Source organism: Camelus dromedarius, chromosome 4, assembly GCF_036321535.1.
Source record: "Camelus dromedarius isolate mCamDro1 chromosome 4, mCamDro1.pat, whole genome shotgun sequence".
Lineage (NCBI taxonomy): Eukaryota > Metazoa > Chordata > Mammalia > Artiodactyla > Camelidae > Camelus > Camelus dromedarius.
In genome coordinates, this window is record NC_087439.1 from 46,147,739 (window position 1) to 46,173,782 (window position 26,044).

The 26,044-nt window shown below is 33.6% G+C and overlaps 1 protein-coding gene across 10 annotated transcripts in view; it reads left to right on the forward strand.

The window, feature by feature from the left end:
- Positions 1–5,145: 5,145 nt before the first annotated feature.
- DYNC1I2 (dynein cytoplasmic 1 intermediate chain 2) overlaps positions 5,146–26,044 on the forward strand; it is a 46,156-nt gene continuing 25,257 nt past the window's right edge. The window contains exons 1-7 of one of the 10 annotated variants that reach the window (XM_064484906.1): positions 5,146–5,307; positions 5,399–5,552; positions 6,620–6,736; positions 8,805–8,922; positions 18,520–18,664; positions 23,129–23,188; positions 25,337–25,452. In XM_064484906.1, the coding sequence (XP_064340976.1) occupies positions 6,629–6,736; positions 8,805–8,922; positions 18,520–18,664; positions 23,129–23,188; positions 25,337–25,452 (547 nt within the window). In that variant the 5' untranslated portion in view covers positions 5,146–5,307; positions 5,399–5,552; positions 6,620–6,628. Of the gene's footprint in view, positions 5,308–5,398; positions 5,553–5,650; positions 5,673–6,619; positions 6,737–8,804; positions 8,923–18,519; positions 18,665–23,128; positions 23,189–25,336; positions 25,453–26,044 lie in introns of those variants that run through there. The other 9 variants (XM_064484903.1, XM_031451645.2, XM_064484907.1 and 6 more) reach the window with 9 other exon arrangements.

The following is a 26,044-nucleotide window of genomic DNA, read 5'->3' on the forward strand; positions in this document are numbered from 1 at the left end:
AGTTTTTAAAAAGTGTTAAAAATGAAATGAAATAAAAACTAGTGTGTCTTTTTTTGGTTGTTGCACATCTACATATTTTTAAAAAATTCAAATGGGCCACAGGAGAAGGTCTTCATTTTTACCCTCCATTCGAAGACATCTAACCCTCTTCTCTCAAGATATTTATTATTATTCACTTCTTGTGTATCCTTGCAAAAATGGTACACACATGGACATATTTCTTCTTTTTTACACAAATGGAATAATTCTGTACATTACTTTTTTCAGCTATAAATTATAATGGAGGTCATTTGCCATCAGCACATAGAGAACCACCATGCTGATTTTAAAGGCTTCATGGTACTGCATTCTATGACTACTTTTATTTACTTAATCAGATTTTAGAATTTGAAAAACAACTCTGGCCAGTAATTCTTTAATCACAAAGAGAGAAATTTCAGGACACTAAGAGACAGAAACTAGTTAAAGGCTTTCACATATCCTTTATTCCCTATTAAGTGGATGGAAATTCCAAACAATATCTAGGTATTTCCCACACCACTTTCAGCTTCCTGCTTGAAAGCAGGAGTCTTCAGTCCCTCCAACCCAGAGCTGACATAGTTCCGTGGGTCAAATAACAGCAGAAGAGTTTGCTATGGTCTTAGAGAGACGAGGCTCCATAGAATAATCTTGGCTACTCTTCCAATGAAAGGAGGAAGTATTCTGACCTTTTAAAGAAAGCAATAGTTTCAAGACTGAAGGTTTTCCCCCTAAGATCAGGAACAAGGCAAGGGTGCTCTCTTTTATCACTTTTATTCGACATCATATCAGAAGTTCTAGCTAGAGAAATTAGGCAAGAAAAAGAAATAAAAGGCATCCAAATTGGAAAGGAAGAAGTAAAACTATCTCTATTCACAGGTGACATAATCTTATAATATTTAGAATAATCCTAAAGAATCTACAAAAAAACTTGTTAGAGCAAATAAACAAATCCAGCAGTTTCAGGATACAAGATTTACACACAAAAGTCACTTGTATTTTTATACATTAGCAATGAACAATCCAAGCAGGAAATTTAAAAACCAATACACTTACAATAGTATCAAAAATAATTAAATACTTAGGTAAAATTTAACCAAGGAAGGCAAGACCCATACACTGAAAAACAAACAAACAAAATTACTGAAAGAAATTAAAGGATTAAATCGATGGAAAGATACTCCATGATTATAGATCGGAAGACTTAATATTGTTAAGATGGCAGTACTACCAAAGCGATATACAGATTCAATACAATTCCTACCAAAACCCCAGTGGTCTTTTATTGCAGGAATCAAAACACCCATCCTAAAATTCATATGGAAATTCAAGGGACTCCAAGTAGCCAAAACAATCTTGAAAAAGAACAAAGTTAGGTCTCACACCTTCTGATTTCAAAACTTACTACAAAGCCACAGTAATCAAAACACTTCCATGATTCCAAAAGTTCCCTTTTGCCCTGTTGGTCACTCCTTCTATCCCAGACCCAGGCAACCTATGATTTGCTTTTTCACTGTCATTCTGCACAGTCTAGAATAGAAATGCAATCAAACATAGCATTTATATCTGACTTCTTTCACTGAACATGATGTTTTCAAAATTCATCCATACTGTTCCATATATAAGTAGTTCATTCCTCTCCCTTTCTGAGTAGTATTCCATAGTATGAATATATTACAATTTCATGCATTTACCAGTTGATGAACATTTGGGTTATTTCCAGGGTTGATTTTTTTTTCAGTCCCTGTTTTTATGAACCATCTGAGTACTGACATTTCCGGCTGAAAATCCACGAGAGGGCCCATTTGTTGACTGTACATTCTCAGAGATTTGCCTCTTATTCCCATCCCTCTCGTACCCAGTCTAGAGTAGGCTTTGGGCATTGTCTCCTGTGATGTGTCCCCTGCAAGGCTGTGAAAATTCACCAGGTTAGGAATGCCCTCCAGGTTCCCACCTTCTTTTTTCCCAATTATTCCTTTCTTGCTAGCTCCTTAAAGCAAGAAAGAAGTTGTTTTATCTGGCATTGTTAATTGTTTCCAGTGGGAAAGTTAGTTGGGGTATCTAGTCTGCTTTATTGCTCTAAAAGTCTTATGAAATGTTAACATTTATCCAATCTATTTTTCTTAATTCCCACTGCTAATGCATTGGCTTAAACACATGTAATTTTGGCTCCACCAAGATCCTTCCAAATGCATTCCCCGTGTCTAGTCTCTACTCTGTCTCGTCTCTCCATCTCCCATTCCTCTAATCAAGCAGTATCAGTAAAGGTCTCAGCAAGAAACAGAATTCCCCCAAATAGTTCAAATGAAGATACCTTAATGAAAAGACCAGTAACAGAAGGGCTAGCAGAGATAAGGGAGCAAATAAGAGTTGATGAAACACTTAGAGACTAGCTACAGAGAGATGCTAAAGAGACAAAGGGAGAAAATAAAGTTTCCAGAGCCCAGTGAAAGGCAGACCCATAGAGGAGAGGCCACCTGGCAGGAGCTGCAGTCACAGAGGGATGCAGCTACTGCTGGAGATAAAACATCAAAGGAGAGTGGGGAAGCGGGACCCAAGTTCACTTTCCTCCTGCCTTCTGATAACCCTGCTTAAGCCTCTCTTTCATGAAACCCAACCTCGAAGAAGATGAAGTCAATCCTCAGAGGCATGAGCTTGGCAGAGAAGGGCAGGAAATGAGTCCCACGGCCAAAGAGAAAATACCAGCACTCCAGCCTTTCTTCAGATCACTTCGAAAGGTCAACTGTCTAATATGCTAATCTTATCATACCATCCTCCTACTTAAAATCTGTCGGTGAATTCACATCATGTTCAGGATTAAACTGGGAAATGTGACTTCACCCCTGCTATGGCTTCATTTCCCAGTGTTGTCTTAGCCTACAGCCATTCTCAATTATTTCTAGATTCTCCAGTAGTCCATGTTCTCATACCTCTGTATATTGGCCACATTCTTTCCTTTTCCTAAGGCAATCTTATGCATCTGCTTGGCTTGGCTAACTTCTACTCAATCTTCCAGAATCAAACACTTAGCTCTGGAATCACCTTCTGAAAATTTTCTTTTTCAAAGTGCTTTCAGCACTTCCCTACTTAACCCCATCATAATACTTAGCTGAACTATGTCCTGACTGTCCTTCACTTGAGAAGAGAGATATGCATTTTAGCCCTTACATATAGTACCTGGCACCATTCCTGGCACAAAACAGGTAATAAGCAACAATTTTTCAAATTAATAAATGAAAACTAAATAATAGGAAAGAAGAAAGAGCACAAAAAGGTATTATGGTTATAAAGCTCTTTGAAATTTCGGGTTATGGGATAAAGTCTTGGAATTTGAAGGATTTTCTTTCTCAGATTTATTTCTGAGATATTTATCTTGAATATAGATGGAGCAAGATAAGGAAAAGACTAGACAACAGGCCCAAAGACTTAGAATTTGAATCCTAAAGATTAGTCCTAGACACAGGTAATGTCCTTCTGGAATATAAGACAGACATTAAAGCTTTTGTGTCAGCTTTACTTCTTGCCAAATAATTCTTTAAATTATTTAAATAAAAAAAATTTAAATGTATATCGATCTACACATTTCTGGTAAATTCATATTCCAGTAACTTTTGCTGTCTTTGTATATTAAAAAAAAAACCAAAACTAACAACTGTGGAAACCATTCTTGCTTGATTTAGATTTCAATAGTCTGAAATGCTTCCTTTTCAAAAATTGTTTGAGAGAAAACCCAAATGCTACCTACCACACTGCAACAAAACACTGGAGAATTATTTGCTATGCTGATTAACATATTCTTATTGATTCATTGATTGCAACAGTAATCATTTTATTTGCAGGCTCAAATCTTCTATGTGTACATGATGAAATTTAAACAGAAATATAGGAATCAGGTTTTTATTGCTAACTTTCACAACTGTAACCGTCCAGCTAAGCAAGTTTACAACCACAAATGCTAGTGAAAAAGTAAGATTCTACAAATCTTCTAAATAAGGCAATTCTTCACATTCTTTGACAGAACGAGTTTACACTACATTTTCAAATTTTAGATTTTGTATTTAATCTTGCTTAAGAAGCCAAATGAAACCTTTACAAGACTTTTTTTTCTTCTAATACTGGTACATATACCCTAGAAGTGCTCTTCCCCAAATGTGCAGTGTCATACATAGGTTTGTTAGGCAGTTAGATAGAAAAGAGCACTGGGCAGGGGGAGAGGAAGGGGAAAGGAACAACTCAGAAAATAACAGTACATCTGCAGCTCAGGAGAAGGGACTTTAGAAGCTTTTACATTCTCTAAATGAGGGCCAGCAAAAGAAGCCAGCTAAAATCAAAATGCTGCAGCTGCGAAGGACCTGGTGTAATTTGACCCAATGCTCATTATAATGTAATTAACAGTACAGTTTGAGCCCCCTCCTGTAGGTATCTCCGTGTTCTTCAAGGGTAAAAACTTGCCCAAAAGGGGCTGGGCGTGCCAGAGCACAAGGAACCAGTGCTGTCAATCAACCTGAGCACAGGGAACCTGAACACAGGGAACCTGAGCTATCAATTAGCTTGATCACGCAAAGAACCTGAGCCGTTAATCAATCAATCAATCAATCAATCAATCAATCAATCAATCACAAAAAATGCCCCTACGCCAGGATATAAGATGGAAAAACAAAGGAGCGGCGCCATTTTCCCTCTTTTGGATTCGCCTACGCCCAATTCTCAGGAGTGTACTGTCTTCTACTACCTTTTTACTTTACTAATAAAAATCTTGCTTATATCACGTTTTCTGTCTCTAATTAGAAATTCTTTTTTTTCAGGTGACTAAGAACCGAGGTAATACTTACTTCCCTTTTCCCGGTAACAGGTTCACCGCTGGAAAATAACACTTAAAATTTGGCCAATATTGAGTTAAAGATCTTAAGATACAACACATACGCTATTGTGAGCACGGCCCAACGGACGAGAATCTATTAAGGTGAACTGCTGGAACCTTCTCTTTGGAATCTTTAAGGCCTCAAAGTGGGAAATTGGAAGCAGGAAACACTACATGTCCCAGCATACTTTGCGACTACCAATGACCACAACTCCCAGAGTGCATTGCTCGCTGCTCGAAGGTTTCCCTTAGACGTGGGGCTTGTAGTTCTCCCTGATCGTGTCAATCTGTACGGCAAGGGCGGAGGTTGCTTACCCAGCCCCAGGATATTAGGCGTAGTCTTCCAGGTTTTGGCAAAGCGGCAACACTTCTGGCCCCTAGAAGGGCTGGATTTTTTTGTCTTATCGCTAAGCGTCTGCTTTACACAGGTAGGTCACGGAGGGGCTACAACTTCCCACGGGAGAGCCCCTCTTTCTTTCTGGGAGCAACCGCGTTTTGACGAAGCCATTTGTCCCTAAGCTCTCGCCGTAGCAGCCGCCGCCCATCTCTCTTTGTGTGCTTGGGGAAGCCGCTGAGCTAGTGGCGGCGATTTTTGGCGTTGGGGCCGAAAGAGAGGGACGTTACCGGGAAGTTGTTTGGCAGGCGGACTCTTCCTGTTCCCGCCACCTGACAGGTGGGTTGACGGTCCTTCGCTCAAGGCCCTTCTGTCTGCTGTGTCTCCCATCAGGACTCTTAAGGGCGGGTCGGCAGTTCCTGCTGTCAGCGCCGCGCGGCCGGTCTCCGGGAAGGAGAGGTGGGGAGAACCTGGTGCGGTGACTCAGGAAGGCCAGGGGCGACGAGTCCACTCCCTTCTCTTCTGGACCCTCCATAAGTGCCCCGAGGAGCGTCGAGGCTTCTTCGAAGCCCCCTCCTCCAGTGGCCCTATTCTGGACCTCGCCCTCTTGGCCGTGACCCCAGAGGAAAAGTGGCTCCTTTTCTCCTTGCTCCATTTTATAAATAAAAGTCGTTACTACTTGCTTTCACAGCGTTTTCCTTCCCCGGGCGTGTGTTGGAAGGTATCCTAATGAGGAGGTTGGAGCACAAAATTCCAGAGACTTTCTTTTCCTGTGAGTTTTAATAAAGTGAAAATGTCAGTCATGGAGGCTAAAGCCTCTGAGGTTGAGCGGGCCCGTCAGGTGTATGTAGTTATTCGGTCAGACTTTGTCAATGGGTTTTGAATGAAAACATGCTTACTTTAAACATATTTGGTAGTTAATGATGGTAATTTTTGTGTTTTGTTTGTCCCTAATATTACTATTACGTGGTAGTTTTAGAATTTATAGGAATTTTCTGACTGCCTGCTGTTTTTATCAAACTTCTAGGAATGAATGCAAAAGTCTGGTAATAGGTTTGACCTGTGTTTTATAGCCTAAGCTTTTAATGCCAACCATATCTTCTGTTTTAATAGCAGAGACATTGTGTTAAATTTGGGCTTGTGAACATTAGAAAGCTTGCTATGTGCTAGCTACTATGCTCAACTCTGAATATTTGTTTGTTATGTACATTTGTTTATAATTTTTTTCAGGTCTTAGTAATATGTGTACTTCCATTATTTTAAAAGTAGAGTTTGTGTGTTCTCTTTAGATAGTATTGAACCACATGGCCTCTCGAAACAGTCTCTTCCCCTGAAGACTAATTTTTTGAAAGAGTGCTGCCTTTACCAATGTAATGATGATTGTAAATGATCATATGCTTCTTAAGGTCACAAACATGTCTGACAAAAGTGAATTAAAGGCAGAGTTGGAACGTAAGAAGCAGCGGTTGGCCCAGATCAGAGAGGAAAAGAAGAGGAAAGAAGAAGAAAGGAAGAAAAAGGAAGTATGTTTGATTTTTTTTTTTTTGGAAGAATAAACTTAATATAAAATAATTGGATTTCAAGTATTTATACCTTTATGTAATACTTTAAGAATAATTAAAATTCCAGCAATTGTGACTGCAAATATAGCACTCTAGGTGAAAAGTTCACAATACATATTTAGTCTTCTAGGAATATGTTTATTATGTAAAGTAAGGGGCATCTACCTTCTAATAGCTAATAAAACATGGCTTATTATATAAGAACTCATTTTGGACTTTAAACTTATCTGAATATTTTACTAGTCTGAATTGCTAATAATTTGTCAGAATAGAAAATGGCAAAGAGAAATGTGTAATAGAATATTAAGGGATTATTGATCTATTTTCATTATCATTAATAATTCAATAATTATCATGAGTCAGTCATTGAAGTATTTTTACCAAATAGTAGGTTTGATATTACCATAAAGGTGGACTGGGTACTTAGGTCTTCTGATTTTTGGCATCACCATTTCATCATGTACAGCAAATATACATTGACCCTGAACTGGAGATATTTTACTTAGTTCTGTGTTGAAATGTACATTTATCCCTATGGAAACTCTTTAGACAGATTTTTATATTTTTACCACAGACATTGTAAATGACCGGTGTTAAGATAGTTTGTCCTAAGTGTGATTTTAATACCAAGTTTTTCTATGTGATAGCCTAAACAAAAGCCAAGACTTCTAGGAATTTCTTAAGGAAAAAGAAAAATCAGTAGCAGAAAAATTGAAGGTACAGTTTATGCGCAGCATTGCTATGTTGCTGTAAAGGCCTATATTTGAAGAATTTTCTAGTTTATTCTGAATCTTTTTGTGATTTGTTATTATAAGAGGGTTGGAGCTTTAAGTTAGCAATTTGATTAAAGCTAATTGATAGAAGCTTGAGTCAGACTGGCAGAGCCATTCCAGAGTAGTATCTATAGCTTTAAACCCTTCAGGGCTGAGAGCAGATTTGGTTTTTGTTTTCTAAAGATGGCAATAAGTGGCTCCAAGGGATAACTATTACATGATTTATATCTAATTTAAAGTTTATAAACGTTACAAGAGATATTAAGTTCTAAGTATACAATTTAATAGTATTAAATGAGCCTACTAATATATTGTTATATACAGGTAAAATATCTACTTGCTAATACAGTCTTTTTGATGATTTTGATGAAATTTTCTGATGACTTCTTTCAGTTAAAATGGTATCATGGAATATTATAACTAACAAAATTTACTGCAGACAATGTACGAGTAATAGTTGCCTAGCTGAAATAGACCTTTGAGGTGTATAAATGAAACTTTTCCCTTGAAGGCTAAAATTTCACTTGAGATGATCTGAGAGTATTGAGGCTTATCTAGTTTAACTGGAAGATTTTGCTAAAACTAAATGGCTGAAAAAAAGCCGGCAAAATTTTTGATAATGAAAAATGTTTTGTGCTATGTGCAAAAGTGAATTTTAATTTTACGAGACCAAACCATGTGCTTATTATCATGAATATAAAACCTATAGTTTATAAAATAAAAATAAAAACTTTTCTCCAGATGAATTTTTGACAAACATCCTCTACATAAAGTTGCTAAATACAAAGAAGACTTCATACAGAAGTTTGAGGTACTCATACTTTTTCAACAGTTAAAATTGTCCATTTACTTAAAATTTATCAACTCTTAAATAATTTAGTCATTTTTTTTATAGTGTTTTGGTATTTATATATTTGTGAGAAGATTTCCACAATTCCTGACCATGGATAGCATTTTCATACTGTAAATAAATAGAAGTTGACTGTACTTTTTGAATTTATCCCTTCAGAAAATTTTTGTGAGAATTCCTTGAATACATATAAAAATGGATCAATTTAATACATATCATTTGGATATTACTTACTAGAACTTCATTGAGAATGATTTTCATTTAATGACATATTACATGTATTTGAAACTAAGTCCACCTCCAAAAGTATACAGTATTAGCACATTATTTAAAATACATCTATTTTTTGCAAACAGAAGTGTTTCATGCCATATGTAAACTTAAGTTTTTAACTTAAAAAATTCAGACTGATCAGAAGAAGGAAGCAGTTGCTCCTGTGCAAGAAGAATCGGATCTTGAAAAAAAAAGAAGAGAAGCTGAAGCATTGCTTCAAAGCATGGGGCTGACTCCAGAATCCCCTATTGGTAAGGATGACAGCATATCCATTTATAAGAGATAGGCACGTATCCTATTCAGCTCAGATATACCTGAGATGAAGGAGCTGATTTAATATATTCTGCCTATTTTTCTTATCTGTGTCTCTTAAAAATCATTAATCTCATAATTTATTTGGAATTGACGTTTTTCCGATGTGCTTATACATAGTTATTGTGTTTGTTCAAAAGAGCTGCAAGATTAATTATATTTATTAACATAAACTGAACCAACCCATTGTCTTTTCTTGTTAAATTAGTAAATTTATTTCAATAGATATTTGTTGGACAAGTTTTCTGTGCCGTACTGTATTAAGCTCAAGGATGACTGTGATTCCTGTAGGTTAAAGAGAGGTGTAGTGAGTCAAAGTTGTAAAAGTATATTAGTGTTCAAAGGTATAGGAGGGGAAGGAGAAGATTATAGCCGTCTGTCCTCAGTGCTAATAAGGGAAATAATATTGGTAGCAGTTTGACTTAATCTTGTTCTTTTTCTGGGCTGTTCATTTTGATAGCAGTACTAGATCAAAAAGCTGAAATAGTAGAGGTACTAAGACCAATATAGTTACACAGAAGAAAGCATTAAATGCTTACTTAAGGTAATTCCGAGCTGGGTGCTGTTACATAGTATTTTGGTTGACATAGCCTTTGTCATTTAGGGACCTAAAATTTCAGGGTTAGTTTGTGGGTTAATTCCATCTAGTCCAGGGGATAAATACCAGAGATAGTGTCTGCTGTATGCCTGTTGTTGTGAACTGCAGCATAACTGTCCTTGAGCTACTGTTTCTAAAAGGTTTCGAGATGAAAAAACTGGGTACTCCCATGATTGGCTTCATTGTTACTTCTTTCAGCTTATTTGCCTTTTCCTTATGGGTAGAATTTGAAGATTGAAATACGTTAATTTTTATGACTTTATTTTGTAAACTTGAGTTACTTGTTGCAATTTTTGAAAGTAAATGAATCAAAACACTTTTTATCTTTAAAAAATACTTTAGTAACTGAACCAAGTTGCTTTTTAGCTGAGTGGTCATTTTCTTCTGAGCCTTTGCTTTGTTTTCCTCATGTAGAACTTTTTTTTCTTTTCTATTCTCTTTAGGACTTCAGTTTCACTAAATTCATTTGCTCATATTTCTCGGTTTATGGCCTATTTCCATCATCTGTTCTTGAAAGACTGTTCTTTAGTTGTGTGTGTTGTGTGTGTGTTTCTCCCTCATTTCCCATCTCCAATTCCATTTTCTTTTTCAATCTTGCATTAAGTACCCATTCTTGCATTTTTAACATATGTGCATTTGATCTGTCCAATATATGTTTACATTTTTCAAGATTTCATATATCTTTGCATGGATATGTTTTATATACATAAATGACATTGTGCTATATGTCTCATTCTGTTTTTTTCAAGCAGCATTGTATTTGAGATTTACCCATGTTGCTGCATGTAGATCTAGTTATTTCTGACTGATACATAATATTCCATCACATACTATATTTTATTTATCTGTTTCCCAGTGATACACACTTGATTGCTTCTTTCTCTTTGCTTTGCTATTGCAAGCAACATTTTAAAGAGTATATTCTTTCCCCTCCTACCCCCATCCCTGCTACGCAGGACTGTGGAAGTTCTCTGGAGTGTATGCCAAAGAATTGACTTGCTGTGTTTCTGTGTGTAGGCTCACTTATATTCATTAGGTTCTGCATACCACCCTCAAGAATAACTATAAATGTTTACCCTCCCATTACCAGTGTACGAGAAAGTAGCTATTTCACCATATCCATAGCACTTGATATTATCCAGCTTTCTGATTTTTGCCTTTTTGATGGGTATAAAGTGATATACCAAAATGTTTTAATAAATGTTTATCTATTTACAGTGAGATGGGCCATTTCTTCATATATCTATTAACCATTCAGATTTTCCCTTCTATGAATTGCTTATTCATATTCTTTGCCCATTTACTATTGGGTTCTTTATCTTGCTGTAGGAGTTCCTTGTATACTTTAGGGAGGACTTTGTCTGTTTTAGTCTCTTTAAAAATACCTTCTCCTAGTCTATTACCTATTAACTCTTTTATTAAACAGAATCCCTCATTTTGATATGTTTAAATCCTTTATTTTGATAATGGTCAGATCTACCACTTATATTTTTTTTTGTCTGTCTTAAAAAATTCTTTCCTATTTTGAAGATGCAAATATGTTCTTCTATGTTTTTTCTATTAGGCTTTATAATTTTAGCCTTCACTTTTAGGTATTTGGGTTATATTTTGGAATATAGTATGAGATAAGGTTCCAACCTAATTTTTCTCCATATAGTTACCTAATTTCCTCAGTACCATTTATTAGATAGTCCATCTTCTCCTCCACTGGTATCTGATGCCAACTTTATCATTCAGTCAGTTTTCGTATATCCATGGGTATTTCTGGGTTCTGCATATTCACTGTTGATCCATTTGTCTGATTCTATATTATTAATTCACGGTTTTAATTACTATGGCTTTGTGTTAGTATATCCTAATTTCTTATATAGAAAATCACTCCTTCTCTTTTCTTCTTTTTGAAAATAGCCATAGCTTCACAGAATTTTTCTTCCCTTAAAAAAAATTATGAAGTTTCCCCTGAAAACCTTGCTGTACTATATATTGCATTTAGTTGTGTGTTTTTAGTCTTTTTAAATCTGGAAATTCTCCACACACATACTACTTTTTGCCCCCTCACTGACTTGTTGAAGAAAAATGGACCAATTTGGTCTCTAGAATGTGTTCCCTCCTAGGTTTGTGTGATGGTTTTCTCACATTTAAACTCTTGTTCCTCTGTCCTTTATATTTCGTCTAAACTGGAAATTAGATTTTTAAAACTTGATTAGCTTCAGTTCAGGCTGTTTGGCAAGAATGTCTCACAGATGATTCTGTGTACTTCATGTCACATCACATCAGTAGCAGATATGTCTGGTTGCTGAGTTATCAGTGATACTAAGATTGATTACTGTGTTATGATTGTGACAGCCAGGCTTCTCCATCATAGTTACATTTTTTTCTTCCTTATGACTAGCAAGTAATAGCTGGAGGTGATACTTTGGTACCATGTGAATATTCATTTCTCCATCAACTTTTCACCAAGTGGTTTTAATGTTTATTGATGATTCTTATCTAAATCAGTTATTTGATTAGGAGTTGGAAAATTGTTTTTATAATTCCATCATTCCTTCTTTTATTGGCTGAAATTCTTCTGTAAAGGGGAGGTTTCCCTCAGTAACTAGGACTGTTTGGTTACCCTAAATGTATTTTCCTGTTAGAAAAGCAGAAGACATATTAAATTTTTTTCACTTAGTTACTAATAGTCACCTCCAGGGGTGGCAGATGAGTTTTTGCATATGTTTTAAAAATTAATTAGCTAATATTTTATATAGGATTTTTGTATATATACTCATAAATGAAATTTGCCTTTAATTTTCTTGCACTGTACATGTTCAGTGGCTGTCATAGTTATGGTTTTAAAATAAATTGGACAGCTTTCCCTTTTGCTGTTTTATAGAACAGTTGTAAAAGATAGGATGTTACCTGTTCCTTGAAATCTTGGTGGAAGTCAACTGTAAAACTGCCTCAGATTATGCTTTTTTTCCCCCAGGATAATGGATAGTAGGGGTTATTCACCATTTCAAGGTTTTTTTAATGGTTATAATCTATTTATATTTTCTATTCTTACATGAGTTTGATCTTTTTAAAACAATAATAAACATTTAAAAATTTTTTATTTTACTGAGTTATAGTCAGTTTACAATGTTGTGTAACAATAATAAACATTTATTTTCTCCCAGTTCTTGCCTGTCAGGAATTTGGTAGTGGCTTAGCTGAGTGGTTGTGGCTCAGAGTCTCTCATGGGGTTGAAGTCAAGATGTCAGTCAAAGCTCTGGTCATCTGAAGGCTTGGCTGGGACTTTGCTTTCAAGGTGGCTCACTTACGTGGCTGGCAAGTCGGTGTTGGTTGTTATTGGGAGGCCTGAGTTCCTATCCACATGGGCCATTCCGCAGAACTGCTCGAGTGTCTTTGTAGCATGTCAGCTGGGCTCTCCCAGAGTGAGCAATCCAAAGAGAAAGAGAGCCAGAAGGAAGCTATCCTTTGTATGACTTACCTTGGAAGTCACAGAGCATTGCTTCTGCCACATTCCTTCTGTTGGAAGAGAGCCACTAAGTCTGGCCCACATTCACAAAGAATTTTGATATTCTTTAACATCTCCAAAATATATACAACAGACTCATAGGCTCGTATTTTGAGATCATCATATGCTTTTTCCCTTTTAATGTATTATGATGATTTATATTGGTAGATTTTCTAATGTAAAAGCATGCTTACATTCTGGATAAACCCAACTTAGTTATGAGAATATTTTTCTTATATATGCTAATATTTTATTTAGGAGTTCTTCATTTGTACTTATAAGATAGACAGGCTTATAATTTTTTCCCTTTTACTGTCTTTTGTCTGGTTTTATTACAGTGGTTATAGTAACCTCATTAAATGAGTCATGTGGTTTTCCACCCTCTTCTGTTCTCTCACAGATACCTAAAGATCTTTCCAGTATTTATTTAAAGTTAAGCCTGGAAAATATAGGACACAGATGAAAGCAGTGACTATCAAACTTTCTTGACAATAACCCACAATAAAAAGCACATTTTATATCATGATCCAGTGTGGATACTTGTTTTTCTTTTCACTACAAATGTATTTATTAAATATTTTAAAATTGTATAAGTAAGTATAAAAACACTGCTAGAATATTCAGGAGGATTTATTAAAAACATCTATCTGGTGTTTACCTAAAATGGACTTTTTTCCTTTTTTAAAAATTCTACTGAAAAGAATTTGTTTTTGTAAAAAGATACAGCTAATAAAACCTCTCTTAGGTCTTCTTTGCTGGTAGATTCTTATTTATTTGGTCACTTGACTGCTTTTTGTCAGATATCCTTGAGAGCAGGCACAATACATTATATTTTTATCCATGGTGTCCAGCACAGGCTAGACACTTAAATGTTTGTTCAGTTATTAGGTCATATGTCTTTCCACCTGGTAAGACAAAATAAAAGACATCTGCTTTAAAAACAACAACAAAATCTTGTTTAAATTTTAGAAAAATGCATAGTGGAAATAGATATTTGAATATTTCATAAAAGAAGTGTGACTTGCTTTTTCTTTTTTAACAAACTATAGGTGGCCAGTCTTAAGGAAGTTAATTTTAGGCAGAACTTTCAAGACATGTTTTATCAAATGTGGAGTTACTAAACACAAATGTTAAAAAATAATAAAGTGAATCTCTTTTTATACGTATAACTACTGTTTTAACCATCTTGTAAGGAGATGAAAGCGGGTATTGTCAGTTACTCTGCAGCCTGAGTCTGTATCAGTAGGGCGCACAATATGTTCATTAGTGTGATAATCAATATTCTTTTATTAGGAAGAAACAAAAGAAGTTTGATAGTCAAAATAAGTATTGCTTCATTTATTTCCCTCCATTGTGATTTTTGAATATTTTAAATTTGATTTTTTTTCAGTTTTACTGAGAAATAATTGACATACATCACTGTATGTTTAAGGTGTACTGCATGATGATTTGATTTATAAATTGAAATAATTACCACAATAGTTAGTTAACATCCATCATCTCATACAGATACAGTAAAAAGAGAAGGAAAAAAAACTGGTTTTTGTGATGAGAACTCTTAGGATCTATTCTCTTAAAGTTTCCATTTAATACTAAATCTTTTGTACCATTTAAAGCCTGTATGTATCATAACAGCGGTGTTAACTCTAGTCATCATGTTGCACTTCACATCCACAGTACTTATTTATCTTAGAAACAGTAAATCTGATTTTTAGATAGAATGACTTCCATGTTATAAAGTCATATGTTTCATAATTATCCTAATTTTAACAATAATTCCTTATTGTATTTTAATACTGTAAAATTTAATTTTTATTCAATTTCTTTTAAAAAATTTACCTGATGTTCCAAATTATGTTGAAGAGAATAAAGGAGATGAAACTTTTAGGGGATATTAGGGGAGGCTATTTAAAGTTCATTATCAGGAGAAGGGGCCATAGGAAAGGGAGAAGTTAATATTTCAGAGAATTAAGGTTTAAGGCAACATCTTTCAGGACAAAAAGAGTAGCACAGTATGAAAAAGTTACTTAAATGTTAATATTCCAGGTTAGGAATGTATCCACAAGGGGGCGTTACTGTAGCTCAGACTGAGTTAGAGTGCTGAGTATCCTAGATGAGCTACCAGAGGCCTCAACTTTGGGTTACCTCAGAAGCTCACTCCTTCCGTTTCACTGTTTTCTACCAATTCTCCCGCTCCCTACATTCACTGTTCACCTTTTGTAGGTTCTTCATCCTGGCAAAAGCCCCTTCTTGCTAGAGGCTTTCTCCTCCTTGAAAAATAACTGGGCTGTGCACCATTCCTCACTCCTGAGACTTCTGTATAGTTCTGAGTGGTTGACTCAAACTTAACTCTAATTCTAAACCTAGGTGCATTCCCAGGTCCTTTGTGGTTTTAAAATTTCTAGTTTTTTCTTCACAGGCAGCAATGTTAATTTTATATCCTTGGAAAGCCAAGATCTAAGCTAGCAGGAAAGGCCTTCTTGCTTGGCTTTTTGTTCTAGAGAATCAGAGTCACAGCCTTATAGTGTTACTTATATGATCAGTGAATGCCATGGTGTAGATTTGTTTTTCAGTTTACTTCACATTTCTTCCTTGGTTTTCAAAGAAGGAAATAGGTATCTGTGCTCTAAACTTCTAAGGAAGCTTAAGTTCATTCACATGATTCACTTATATATGTTAATATTAAATCTTTTGTAACATTTAAAGCCTGATTTTAAGCTTTTATATACAGAACTGTGGATCTGATTGAATCACTGTTCTTATGCAAATCATCTCAGATACTTGGCAAACGCTAATTAATAATAGCTTATGTTATTTCTAAAGCTGATTGGACTCTTAAATAATCTTTAAAAATAAACTCTAGAATTAAGTCTTTTCTGAGCTTTGAGAGATGAGTTATTTTAGTTTTTTTTAACTTCCTTGAATGCATGCTTTTATTTGTTCTTGAGGGTCATTTCTTGGAGTCTGGGAGTATAGTGGTATTACCTCGTTGTCCAATTACTGTATTCTTTGATTTTTCTAGACTAATTGGGTTAAAATATGGTAGTCATCAAATAATGCTACCCTTCTTTTTTTTCTCGTTAACATTCTTCCTCTTTCAATAGTAATTTTCTTTTTCTAGATTTGTCCATTCTGTGGTATAGACTATTTATTATTGCAAGATGAATTTGATGAACCAGATAATAACTTTGAGTCCTTAATGAGTCTTCTTTTTTAGCTGACTTGAAAACTGTCTCTTGGTAGAAAGAATATAGTTCTGGGATAGAGATTTTTATCTGATCACAAATTTGAAGTTATGGTGATTTATTTTGCTTCTGCCTGAGAAACCATGGTAACGTGGTTGCTTCACCCCTGTAATTTATTTATTTCTGAAACTTTTATTTGAGAATTGGCTAATTTAGTGTACTTATTTATGTATATTTACCATTTAACCTGTTTTCATAAAGAATTTGAAATAACATTTTTTAATATAGTCTTAACCAATTAAGATACTGGTGATGAGCTTGTTGAGTGGAGTCACTGATATTTGAAGTCACCAGAAAGGAAAAAAAAACATTAAACTGGAAAAGAATTTTATAATTTATCACAAATAATTAGATTGATAGGAATGTTACTATTTTCCTCAAATCTTTGTTACTTAGAAAAATTATTTCCCTAAGCCTGAAGTTAAGTATGTAATTTAAAGACTACAAAATTTCCTCTTTGAAGATCTTTTAATATGAAAACATTGTGGTATCTCACTGTAATTTAGTAAAAAAAAATATTTGTGCTTACAGTGCAGTAGGCAAACCACTCTTAAGATTACTCTTTATCCCTGTATCAATTGGTACTTAGACTAGGGGAAGCCTCACAGTGAGAAGTGGACTAAAAGATGAGAAAATGTAACCTAAGAGAAGTCAGGGGTCATTAATGTTCTTTTATTTCAAATATAAGTCACGTTTAGCTACTTGGAGTTATACCTGCAGCACATACCATAGTGCCATCCACGTGTGAACTACATGAAGACAATCTGGTTTCAGCATTGTTTCTGAGATTTAATCACAAAATTAGAAACATTCGATTATGTTTTTTTATAGTTTTTTGAAATTTGAGCAAGAATTAACCACTGTATCTTGGGAAACAAACATTCTAGCTAAGATTTTTTTCGTGTTATTATTGGTTTCCAGTAGAATCTGCCATTGAAAAAATAAGACTGATGAGTTTTGTACTTATGTTTAAGATGTAATTGATCTTACTATACTTGCACATTTTGCTAGATTAGCAAACCCACTGTTTTTACTGAAGCATGTGTAAATATTTAAACATAATTTTAAGGGTTCAGTGAATGTGACTATTCCAGAAACGCAGACTTTTAATTAAATACATACTTCTTTAGATTGGCTCCTCTGTGACTAGGAACTTACCATCTTTTCAGTAGACTGTTAAAAGAAGGGCTTGCAGCTCAACATAAAATGTATTAGTCACTTAATATTATACATTGAAAAATTATTTTAAAAAGATACTTGGGATTGGGAACATTTGTGGTAAAATTTAACCAGAAGATGGCAGTGATGATCCTCCTATACTCCCTGCAATGGTAATCAAAAAGTTTTACAAATGAAATAGCATGAAGTCTGCATGTTCAACTGTTGGTATATAATGTTAGAAGTGACAAGTTAGGGGAAATCATTTGCTGTTTGTTTATATACTATGAAAAATATGTATTTTTCTATAAGAAGGGATTAAGAATATTTTGGGTGTCTGTATCTTTGTCTGTACACTTCAGTTTTTTCTGAATACTGGGGTAAGGAAGTTACCATTAAGTCTTGCCTTATTTAAGTTGCATGCATCACTTTATGTTATGCATCACGTCTAGAAGGCATGCTGTTTTATGGCCTGTTTGCATTTTTCACCCAAATTGCTGGAAACTAATGGACATTTTAAAGGAGCCATTCCTTTAGCAATAGTCATTTCTCTAAATTGGCCCTTTACTTTTCGTGGAGGGAAAATGAAATCATTTAAGACATTACTTTCTTTTTGAAAGAAAAAATTATTTGACAAAATGAACATTTTAAGATAGATCTCAGAAGACCAGAGAGTAAATGACTTTTGAAGCAAAATTCAGAGTTTTGGTTATAATTATAAATGATCTGGTAATCTTAAAAGTGAAAAATTAGAAAGGGGAGAAGGAATGCTCTCCTTTGAAAATTAATGCCCACATTTGGCATTGGCTGAGATGAAGATGCATCCTTCCACAATCTTGCTTTTTTTTTTAATATAAAACCCAAATGCATTTTGCCAGAGAAATTGCATGAATTGTCAGCATGCATTGTTAACTTTGTCTTTTTCCTCTTCTTTCTACTGTTCATTTTCATTCATGTACTTTTGGTTTTTGGTTTGCCATTATTTTTTCTTTTTTGTTAATTACTTCATGTTAAATTACTTTTGAAACGTCATAAGCTGAGCAACCTCTCCGTGTAGTAACAGCGGATACCTGTCTATTTCACTATTTAGTCCCTCCTCCTATGTCTCCATCCTCCAAATCCGTGAGCACACCGAGTGAAGCTGGAAGTCAGGACTCTGGAGATGGCGCAGTGGGATCTAGGTATAGTAATTGTCTTTCAATATTTTAATGATAGCATGCATTCAGTGCCCAGATACTGTCAGTCCTATAGAGGGACTCTGTAAATAGTTATGTTGAGTTAGTCCCAACATTTTGAAATCTAAATGGCGTAGAAATTGTTTGTTGTAAATTTGGGGGAAGATTTTTTCTTTAACAGTATTTTACTGTCACACTTGATTAACTTAGCACTGGCTAGTTAACTGCTTTTATGCTGACTATTTTATATTAAAAATAGAAGTGTTAATTCATTTAAATTTTTTCCATTTAAGCAAACTTTGTATTGGCTATTATGTAAATGTTTTGGGTACAAATAGTGTGAAACCTCTCTATTATGCTTAATTTCCATTCTGTAATTGCAAATTTAAACAATTCAGTTAAACAACGCTATTCTGTTCTATTAAGTTCCAATTAAGATAGAAAATAATAATGCATAAAATATCAAGAATAAGGAATAACTGCTCTGCAAACCTTAAGAGTATATACTCACTTGAGGGCATTATGCTAAGTGAAATAAATCAGACAGGGAAAGACAAATACTGTATAATCTCACTTTTATGTAGAATCTTAAAAAAAAAAAAACAAGCTCATAGATACAGAGAACAGATTGGTGGTTGGCAGAGATGGGGGATGAAGGGTGGGTGAAATGGATGAAGGGGGTCAAAAGGTACAAACTTCCAGTTATACAAAAAATAAGTCATAGGGATGTAATGTACAGCATGGAGACTATACTTAATAATACTGTGCTGCATATTTGAAAGTTGCTGAGAGAGTAGATCTTAAAAGTTTTCATTACAAGAAAAAAATTTTGTGACTTACATGGTGATCATTTCACCATTAATACAAATATTGAATCATTGTTATGCACCTGAACTAATATAATGTTATATAACAATTACACCTCAATTTTTAAAAAAATATTTACTTCCAAGTTTTCCTAAACTGGCATCTTCCTTGTAAAACAATATTTAATGCTTGTTTTAGGATTCTGCATACATGTTGGGACTTGATTTTCAAAAGTTCAATAAGATTTCAGCTTCTTTCCAAAGATCATATTGAGAAAAATATTATTACTTATTTCTCAAGTGTTTGTTTAACAGCATTATATTTTTAGACTTCTTGTGACAGCTAAAATGAAATTAAACATAGCTAGTTTAAAAAGTTAAAAATCTTTATTTAGAATCCTTATTTTGGGCTGAGAAGTTAAATGTCTTCCTCAGGAAAACCTCAACACACCTTTTAATAAGAAATAAACTAAGAAGTTTTATTTTCTTTGTGCCTCTGATTGAAGTTACAAACAAGTAATGAATATCTAAAAGACAGGGCAAGAAAAAAGAAGCAAAGGAGCTAGCTAATCCAAAAACTCAATACTTTAATCAGTTTCTGAATAATCAGGTTATCATTAACAATTAGAAGGCACAAAAGGCTCACCAGCTTGAATTTGAGATGTGCTTTCCAAAACTGTTCTGTATATAGAACCAAAATTGCGAATCTAAGCAATACTGTTGTTGAAGGTAAATGACGTAACTCTGTCATTTAAGGAAAGTCAAAAGTTTCTACTTAGAAATAATATTACTTTATAAAACAGAATGTATTATAGATTAAAGACTAAATTTGTTTAGTCTAAATTTATTTTTAAAGGCTAAATTTATTTGTTTCATATCTGTATATTTTTATACAAATACGTTAGTATTCCTTTGCTAGTAAGCAAGTGGTATTTTTAAGAGAAGGGCTTTTTATTCTCCCTTCTACAAATTGCCATAGTAAAACTATTTCCCAAGGTATTTATTAAATTTCTTTGTTTGATATTATATATTATTTTAATGCAGATACTGTGTTCATTCTGGACTCATTGTTCTTGATTTTTGAATTAGGAGTAGAAAGATTATTTTAATGCAACATCAGCAAGCTTGCTTTCAAAAATACTATGTAACATCTTAGTGAATTAAAACATGTCCTCCTGAGTTTCACTGGAAAATTTTGAGATTATTAGAGAGACCCATTGGAATACTGTAAATAGGTATCGGAATAAATAACTATTAAGAAAAATATTTTGTGTTAGAATACATATTAATCAAATTGCCAATTTAATGTTAAATGCTGTAGTTTACCACAGAAAATAAAATGTTCATAGTCCTTGCCTTCCTGGAACTTGCATTCTGGTGATTACATCATTAATTTACAGATGTTATTCGCTATATTGAAAGTTCTAAGAATAGTGTGCTAACTTGTGTTTAAAGTGTAGATTTGTAATGATGAGATGTAAAACAAGAAAACAGGTATTTAAATATCTTTAGGGGTATTTGTTTTTATTAGAGAATGAGTAATAGTTTAACAGAAGAAAAAATTCTCTTTTTGAATGAGGTGACTATATCTTTTTAATTTTAATATATACTTTGCCTCCTTTGAGAGCACAGACTCATTTTTAATTGTTAGTTTTCAAGAGGGCTGAGTATGTTCACTTTTTAATATATATTATACACTCAAAACTATGAATTCATTAAATCATTCTAGATTTCATTATTGAGAGATAATGTTGTTAATTGCTATCGGCAGTGAAATAATAGCATTTTTTTAATATGTGGCTTTAAAAAAAATTGCTAGGGTCTGAGAATGAAACACTTGAATCGAGCTTGCATTATGATAATGAAAGAATAAACTTGAAAATGCATGAAGATGTGTGAGATATGAACCTGTACACTCAACTCCATTAGCTGGCCGAGACAGTACAAGATTCCATACTTGGAGAGTAGGGAAAATCATGTTAGACATTACCAAATATGATATCAAAACATCTAAATCATTATTTGTAAGTGTCAAAAATTTCTTTTGGGCCCGGTGGTAATTTATAAATAAATATATAAAAGGCCACGAGAAGTGATATTTCTCTAACTTTGCAGGTTAGGAAGTTGCATGCCATTAAGTTTCTAGTTCACTTTCCCAGTCACTTCTGTTATCTCTAAAATATAGGTGACATTCAGTTGAGTAATCCATGCCTCTTGTTCCTTTTTTCCATTTTTGATCAGGCTTCTGATTTTATATCTCAGAATATTGGAATTTTACTTTGTATGTCTGCTGATGCCTTTAGCAAATGTAATCCTGTATTCGTTGTACAATGTGTTTTCAGTACTGGCTCTATTTTAAGGTAAAGCTTTACTTGATTTTAGACTAAAATGACATCTTTAACAAGGAGGTCTATGTCATTGGTAATAGCTAGAGCTCTCATATAATGTAAAGGCTGTGAACAGAACATTCCTTGAAGAGCATCTTATAGAACCCGTTCTGGTTTAACAAAGCCTAAGTTTGTTGCTGTTCATTGCTTAGTACAGAGTAAATATTCACTATGGCCTCTTCTTTGCATACGCACAATTCTGTTTAAATTTCAATATCTTTATATTTTTTAAATGAAGAATTTCTGTAGTTCAGTCCATCTGATTGCTTTTACTGATATATAGGCAAATATAGAAATCATTTCTTGTATTTAAATATTATAGCAGTTTTAGTTGCATATTATAATTTTTTATGTAAGTGAGAAACAAATATATTTGACAAAAATGGTAGCTTAACTTTTTAATAGGGCCTTTGAGCATTATACAGTACATAATTATTACATATAGCTAACCTATAAGAATGCTGTTGTGATAAAGTACCTTTTGTACTAAATGACTAAATTTGCCTTAAATCTTTTGGAAAAGATTCGGTGTAAGTTATTTACCCAGTAGGCAAAGCTGAAACACAACTGAATATTTATTGAGGATTATTATTCTGCTGAGTTTAGTTAAAGTATATCCTTTGAACATAAATTATTTTTCTTGGGGAAAAATCTATTTTTTCCTAATGACAAATCTTTAGTTGCTTTCTAAAGCAGATGACATATAAGCCCAAGGCAGTGCTTAACCCATGAATTACAGAAGGGTCACATTTTGGAAACTTTAGCTATTATGTATCCCAGTGGAATATTCTTTGGTTTCCTTACCAAAAGGCTTATGTGTTGACTCATTTCCTTCACCAATATGACAATTTCCTGCACACATTTAATGCTTTGGGCAAGATTATAATATGTTAACCAAGATGTTTTTACTAATGTTTTTTTCATTAGGAAACTTAAAATTTCAACTATTTTTATAGCCTTGCTTGTCATCCAAAAATAATGTGTTATTTGGGTTATTGGATGTTTTGGCTGTTCTTATCCATTATTATGCAATATTACTTTCCCATAATCTGAAAATGCTGTCTTTTAACTATTCTGGGTTGTATGTTTGCATCTTTAACTATATTATGCTTATTGCATGCACTACAGCATTGAGTGATACCTGGTGTTTTTGCATACTAACCAGAACATGTGGTTTTTAATTGTGAACATAACTTTAGCTATTCATAGAATGTATTTGCTTGACTAACTTATGGCCTTTTTTGCTAATGCTTCATGGTTGTCCTACAACCATTTAGGACGCTGCATTGGGATACAGATCCATCAGTTCTTCAGCTTCACTCAGATTCCGATTTGGGGTATTGAATAGATTTATTACCTTCCCTCTTTTATAATTAATTTGATTCTTTGTGAAATTGTCCTAATTTTATTTTGCTTAAATTTCTAATATGCAGTATATAGTTAGGAAAAAAGTGATATTTTACTGTGACATCTTATTTATCCTCTATCACTATTGAAGGAAATATTTTGTGTATCTGATTTTATAGGTACCCTAAGTCTACCTATTTAAATATCCAAATTACTTTTATTATTTCTATATTTTTGATGTAAGTTTTTCTATGATACAAACTTGCCAAATTTTTTCTAATACATATTCTACATGAAATTGAACCTTTTCTAGGTTACTCAACCTGAATATTAATTTATTTTCCTGTATTAAGATTCCCTGATGACTTCTAAGGATTTGAGAGGAACAGAGCCATTGGTCTCTGTACTGTGGCCCCATATTGTTATTGGTTTGTTCATATATTCATTTATTCATTCACTTATTTATTCTAGTCTCCAATGCAAATTATAAATGTTTGCTGCTGCCGTTGTGTCTGACTCAGATAGCTCTTTCCCTTGGTAATTTGCAGCTTCTAAAACATATGACTGGTACCTTGAGGAGTTATGTCTAAAATAAGAGTAAATAAGTCTTGAATTAGGGCATATAAGAAAAGTGTATGAACTTCTTGTATATTAACTGGAAGGCCTCTTTGTTGGCTACCCTGAGGCTCCTCCCATCCCTAGTTGCTTGCTTATTCTCAATACAAGTGGCTTTGGATAAGTGAGGTATTACCTCCCTAAATCTATCACTAAATCTTAGACTATTTTGTATGTTTGTTCTAGTATTGTGATTTTTATCTATTAGACCCTACTCAGTGACTTGTTTAAATTTTGTTGGCTTGACTGTCTTTTTTTTCCAGATATGTGAATGATTTATTTTTTATATGATTCATGTCTTAAAAATCAGAATATAAAGTTTCTTATTTCAGATTTTATTCTTAAAATACTAGATTACTTCATATGTTCTTAAATATTCCCACTTAATTCTTTGATTATGCTTTTTGTTTCTTTAAGGTTAAGCTATTCCCAAGGTAGACAACACATTAAAAATTTCTTATGGCCCACATTTGGGACCCTAGAGAAAATTAATTTTTTAAATGTACTGACTTTATTAGACTTTTTATACAGAGTTTTTATAAAAGAAAAAATTATTATATTATCAATTTTTTATATATATATATATATTTCAGATATCCTGATTTATATTCTGGAAGTTATAGCAATGTTTATTAGATTTTTTTTTAAGACAGCTTCATAATTAAGAACTTCTTTGGGGGCTTGAAAGCAAGCTTTATTTGGTTTAGAATTTAGACATCTACTATAATAACCAAGAAAAGATCCCCCAGATATCTAATAAAAGAAATTTTTCTTTTGGTACATTTTCCTTAGCCACAGCTCTCTTCTGTTTGTCGAAAAAGAATGTATTCCTCCTATTTAAAACAGAAGTGACTTCAGTAATTTCATGGTATTCAAAAGATACGTTGTGATACTCTAGGTCTAAAATATCTGTACCATAGTTTGTCCATATGTAGATCAAGGACAATATTGGCTATGCAGAGATTAGAAATTTAAAGTTTAAATATTTTATTTTAAAATCTAAATTGACTGTATTATTCTCAATTTCTGCAAAATATAAGTAGAAAAAAAATGATTTTCAATAGAAACTTAGTTTTCAGTCTTGAAGTTTCCTAATGGTGAAGAGAACTAAACATGGTCTGAGTGAGATCCATGTATTTGACTCTCAAAAAAATGCAGAATTATATCCCTGCCAAAAACAGTTCTTATAATCAACCATATTAAGCAGTCTGCTCTGAAATTCCTATCCTCTTTCTCTGTTATTACACATTTGCTCTAAGAAAGTAAATTATTTGCCTTTTTAAAGTGAAAAATCAACACCTTGAATGATTCAGAAATATCTTTTGTGTTTGCTGCCTTTTAATTCTTTTGTTAAAATAAAACCAATTAATTGTTCATCTAAAATTTCTTGAATAAAACAGGGATTTAAATTATAGTGTTGGATATACAATGTTTAATTCTTACTTTTCCAAAATAACATGGTTTGATGTAGTTAAAATGTATCATTTGTTGTATTTAAAAACATTTATTTTCACTTTGTTTAGACGAGGACCTATTAAACTTGGAATGGCTAAAATTACACAAGTTGACTTTCCTCCTCGTGAAATCGTCACATATACAAAGGAAACTCAGACTCCAGTTATGGCTCAACCCAAAGAAGGTATCTGTCCTTCATATGATTGTCATTAAGCCCCCATATTAAATGAGTGGATTCTTTCTTTCTTTTTTTCCCCCTTCCTTTTTTGTTTTTTGGCATATTTTCTCAAGGAAACATAAAACTAATGCTTTGGGTTTCTGAATTTATGTATTTGTTCCTTAGAGTCTTAAAACTTTTACTTTTAGAAGTTATGAAAAGTAAGCTGCATGTATGGTTTCTAATTTTGTTGACATGAATATAAATATTTCAGTTTTCATTTTGTCATTGATATGTGCTGCTTTAGAAGGAGAGAAGCTTAGGAGTGTTCTATTTCTGTGTCATGAGTGTAATTCTTCCCTAAAAGAGAGTGTATCCCATAGTAAATGAAATCATGTTAAATTATTTTCTGTGGAGCATACTGTGTTCTGACGTGCTGTCATTGTTATCCATGTTAATGAACAAATCTAGAGCTAATTCGTAAACTTCCTCTTTTATGATCTAAGGGCTGTACTATGTTGATTATATAGGAGCCTTTAATCTGTGTGAAATGGAGGGAAGTATACACAGACGTTGTGTTGAATATGGATTCCTTTGATTCTTAAACAACCAGAAGGAA